Genomic DNA, 4,767 nt, shown 5'->3' with positions numbered 1-4,767 from the left:
AATCGTTAATTTTATTCTACCTATAAAATTACACTTGACAATATACATTAAAATCCTGTTTGAAACAATGAATTATTATACAGTACGTTCAACGATCGTGACATTATGACTACAGTATAGATTATTCTGTGGCAAACTCGTCCTCAGACGGCTAGCCAATCTGTCGCCTGTATGATAACATTATGCTTATCTATAAATACACTTATATCTTAATCTTAAAATAAAACACTTATCTTAAAATAATTCTTACACTTAGATTATACTAAACAAAGAAAATATCTAAAATAACTTAAAACTAATACAATTATAACAGTCTTAAAAACTAGCGAACTTTTATGAAACTTATAATTTTAAAATGTAATCGGTTGAAAACATCACGCGCGGCATTGTTCTTAACACTCATTTAAATTTCTCGAAATATTTCGAATCCGACCGAACTTTATTCCACCGGTGGAATTAGAACAAAGAAGCCGGCCGGCTTTCTGTCGGAAGCCGGTACAGAGCGACACAGAGACGTGCGCCGCTACTCGCAGACGATCGTGACTGGCGCGCGGTGCCCCCGCGCTCGCCCGCGGAGAGACCCCTCGCACCCCCGCCCTCGGCCTTCTATATATACCGCGAATACTTCCCGGCATCGTCAGTCCGTCACACAGAGCGACAGGGTCGGGTGGGTCGAACAGTGAGCCGAGGGCGAGAGACGAAGCCCTAAGGTTACGAGATCAGATCTGATGCAGTCGTGTTAACTTCGGACATTTTCAACTTCCAATCGATCTCTTCACGATAACTAGTCGCCGGTCGTGAAGCCGGTTGTTCAGTGCGCATTCGCAGTACAAAAGAGACTTGTGATATTTTTCTAGTTTTTAAGTTCCGGAACGGAACGCTTTAATTTTTTCGTAATAAAAAGTGTACAATATAAGTAAAAATTTGGAAAACATGGAAATCCTGCCGGTTACGAGTCAGTTTAGCGTCGGATTCAGTAGTGAAAAAGGTGAGTCGACTTTCTATTCTGTGAGATGGTGAGCGGTGAGGGAACTCGTCGACTTTCTAACCGGCCGTCAGCTGTGTTGCTAAGCGGCGCGCGCAGCGACCGGCGGCTCACGGCTCGCGAGCGGATGATGAAACATTTCGTCTTCGCGGTTATTTAACAAATGAAACACAATGAAATTGCTAATAAGCGCATACTCCGTATGCACCAGTGCGAAGTGTAAGACGAGCTTTGCGAACCGGCCCCGACCGAGGCCCAAACGTCACGGTCAGCTGATACAACAGCTGTTAGTCGATGCGCTCCTTCACCCTCTAATGATTTTGAGATTCAATTCTAAGGAATTCTTATAAAAGCTTCTAAGATTTCTTTTAAACTTGATCAGTTAAACAGTTGTTTGAATTCATCAGTTTGGCTATTGAGATCTTTTGTAATAATTGACATGTTAATAATGGTATATTCTTTTATTATAGCATGGAATGGGCCGACATGGCGAGAAGCACCGATGCCGGTGCCGACGGAAGCGGCGTTGGCTCAGCGGCTCGAGCGAGAACTTCGGGCAGCCAAGGGAGCCAGCGAGCTAGCGACCGCGGAGGTGCTGGTGCCGGCGGAGTTACTGGCGCGGGCTTCGAGACAGACACTGGCCCTGGCCGAGGGGGAGCCCTGCGGGTCCCGCGGCGCGGCGGTCATCGTCGACGTCGCGGGCCGCCGCCTGGCCGCCTTCAAGATAGATCCGAACACGCTCACCACGCACGAAATACATCTCCATCTTGAACACGATGCGACGAACTGGACCAGCCTGTTGCCGCAATTCTTAAAGTGAGTTTACTTTACTTGCAACCATTTCTAATGATTTTGATTTTCTTAGTTTTTCTTTTTAAAACTTTTCAAATTAAACTAAAGTTGCAACAATGAATAAACGAGTTTACTAACGAAGTACTTCTTTGCAGAAACCTTACGAGAGGCGGCACCATCATCATCAGCCCCCAGTTCACGATAGAAAAGAAAAAGCTTTTCCGGAGCCAGGCCGAGTGAACCGCCTGTGATATCGCGTGATGCGAGCGAGCCGACTGATTGCCCTCCTCGATATCTACGTATCGTTATTTTAACAAATATCAATATTATTATATGTATATTAATTATATTTTTAATAAGAAGAAAAAAAAGCACAGCGTGATATGTAATGTATAGTAATTAGTGGTAGATTAAGCGCGCAGGGAGCGCATAGTCCAGCGGCCGGCCGCGTCCCCGGAGCGGGCGACGGAGACGCGAAGTGCACTTTGTCGCACAAAGTGGCGATCTTCCCTCGCGGTCGCCGGCTCCGCGGGCGCGGCCGGCGCGTGCGGCGCGCGCGGCCGGGCGACCCCCCCCCCCACGGCCCTCCCCGTCCCGGCCCACCGCAGCGCTCGGCGCGCGCGTCTCCGCACTTATGTTAATCATTGTTCGTATTTTATTATCGGGTGGTTGATATCGGTTGATCGGTTGATCGGCTGGGTGGAGTGTGAGTGGCGTGGCGGCGTTAGGTGCGCACCATGATCTCAGTCGCCGCCGCGCGTGTGATAATGATACCCTGATCGATTTAGTGTTATGTATAATTTTGTTTCGAGTTCGATTCTATTCTGAAGTTGCGTAGAGTTGGTTCGATCATATTACATGTGTCGTAAGCGTATTTATTAGAGGCGATCTCCGCGCTCCGCGGGGGTCAGATATGTGTACGTTTTTTGTAACTGTACTAGTTCGTACATTTGTTTGTGATACTACTTTTGTAATGTATAAAATTTAAATGAGAAAAATATACTTTAAATGTCGTAAGCGAGCACGCATCGACTCGACAGCGATGCGCGAGGCCGCTGCAGCGGAGCAATAAGAGGGCGGGAGAATACTGCAAAGATCTCAGTTTATATTATTATAGTTATAACAAGTATTAAGTTATTTAAGTTAATATAAACGATTGTACTTTTTCTAAGATTGTTTTCTATTGCGATATAGTCCAGTGGGTGATACGATCAGTTTTGTACTATAGTTGACGAGATATTGTATGTCGGATGCATATTCTTCATCCTTTGTATTATAAATGTATATCAATAGACACAGTTTTTAAACGAAATCTAAATGTTTGTAGGGTCCAGTGGTCCAGTGTTCTAAAACGCACAATATCATAGTACTAGATTCACTTTCATCGATAAAAAAACATTTTAAAAATGCTATAAAAAAATTACTTCTTGAAATGTCGACATATACAAAACTAACAATAATAATTAATGTATCAATTGTTTATAATTGATATTTATTTCATAGACAGTAAAAGAGAAAATGTAGAAATTATTAAAAAATACATAGTTTCAAAAATTATACGCTTGTTTTTGTGTGACCCTTACCTTTCGTCATTATTCAAATGTATCTACTTTTAGAATACAAAACACATAAAAAATCCATACATTTACATAAAATCGACTTGGATAAAAGCAATCTAAGTTTGGAGGCATTAGATTTTGGTCGTACCGGTGTGACCGGTTCAGTGGATACCAGTTTCACAGTGCCCACTTACGACCGGTTCGATTCAGCCAGAGATCATCCTTGTGTCCACACGCAGATGAACAAAAAATGTCACCAACAAACCAAATCATTTTGGCCTATTATTTTTAATTACAGCCTTAAGTAGCATAAACAATCTTCCATATAATAAATGGCTGTACATACCATTTCTGTATGAGAAAAAAACCATTGAAAAAACGAAAGTAACTTTGGAACATTTTCATCCTTAAAATCCAGTCGAAAATTACAGTCAATGCTTATGTAATAAATAAAGCTTTGAACCCGCAATCATCGGAAAAGATTCTTGTTTCTCAACCACAAAGCAATGTTGGGTTGGTTACTGTCGTGCTAGTAGTACTAGTACGCATAACATATTTTATATCCTGTATGAACCACGCCCTTTTTATTGGCAAAATGCATTGGCGTTCAATAGTCCATTAATTAGCGAAATGTATGCTTAGTAACAATTTAAATCATTATAATACGAAACCATATTCACCACAGTGCATCCATATTTCATATAGTCCACAATCCTGCATTTGAGCAATGTGGTGGGCTATGTGTAAGGACCAAGCTTTCTCAAAAAAATCTACAGGCTGTTGTTTTCACTTCAATATATAAAAATCATGCCATATATAAGTTTTCCGTATACAGAGTGTTTTTTACTTTGTAAAATTTAATCAATTCCCTAATATAGGAGCTCCGAAAAAATTCAGCGAGGGTCGCCGAGGCCCCGACGCCCACGAAACTTTCTCTTATAAATAACGTCGAACAGGATGCACGCTCGAGATCCTAATTTCCGAACTTTTCGTGCTATGTCGACTGAATATCTACATTAATTCGCCGAAGTTCAGCTCATTTAACAACATTTGTTTTAGATTGAAAATGTCAGACATTTTTCGTATCGTATCTTTTTCATTAAGATTATATGTGTTTCTGTAGTCGTATGAAATGTAAGAAAAATAGTTACATAATTTTTGTCAGACAACAGACTATCCAATGCTGAGAAAAGGGCTCCATTCGTTTTGGAGATATGGAGCTTTTGACCACACGTTTAAAAAACTGGTTGAATATACTTAGTTGATATGCAGATACAGGATTCCTCACGATTCTTTTCACCGTCGACCACAAGATGAACTAGAAACTCATATTTAATGACAACAGATGTGTTTAACAGGGTTTGGAAATTATAGAATTAGTGAGCAGTGTCACCAATAAGATGACTACTTTTACAGCGGCTGAAGCAAGGC

The 4,767-nt window shown here is 41.6% G+C and overlaps 1 protein-coding gene across 1 annotated transcript; it reads left to right on the top strand.

The window, feature by feature from the left end:
• The first annotated feature begins 623 nt into the window (after window positions 1-623).
• LOC124536627 (protein charybde-like) lies at window positions 624-3,334 on the top strand. The gene is made up of 3 exons (XM_047113144.1): window positions 624-988; window positions 1,456-1,801; window positions 1,933-3,334. Exons 1-3 carry the CDS (start codon window positions 934-936, stop codon window positions 2,015-2,017), a joined length of 486 nt encoding a protein of 161 aa, XP_046969100.1. The 5' UTR covers window positions 624-933; the 3' UTR covers window positions 2,018-3,334.
• Window positions 3,335-4,767: the final 1,433 nt, after the last annotated feature.

This window comes from Vanessa cardui, chromosome 17 (assembly GCF_905220365.1).
Source record: "Vanessa cardui chromosome 17, ilVanCard2.1, whole genome shotgun sequence".
NCBI lineage: Eukaryota > Metazoa > Arthropoda > Insecta > Lepidoptera > Nymphalidae > Vanessa > Vanessa cardui.
The sequence above is the reverse complement of the archived record's forward strand: the minus strand, read 5'-3'. Positions and strand labels throughout refer to the sequence as shown.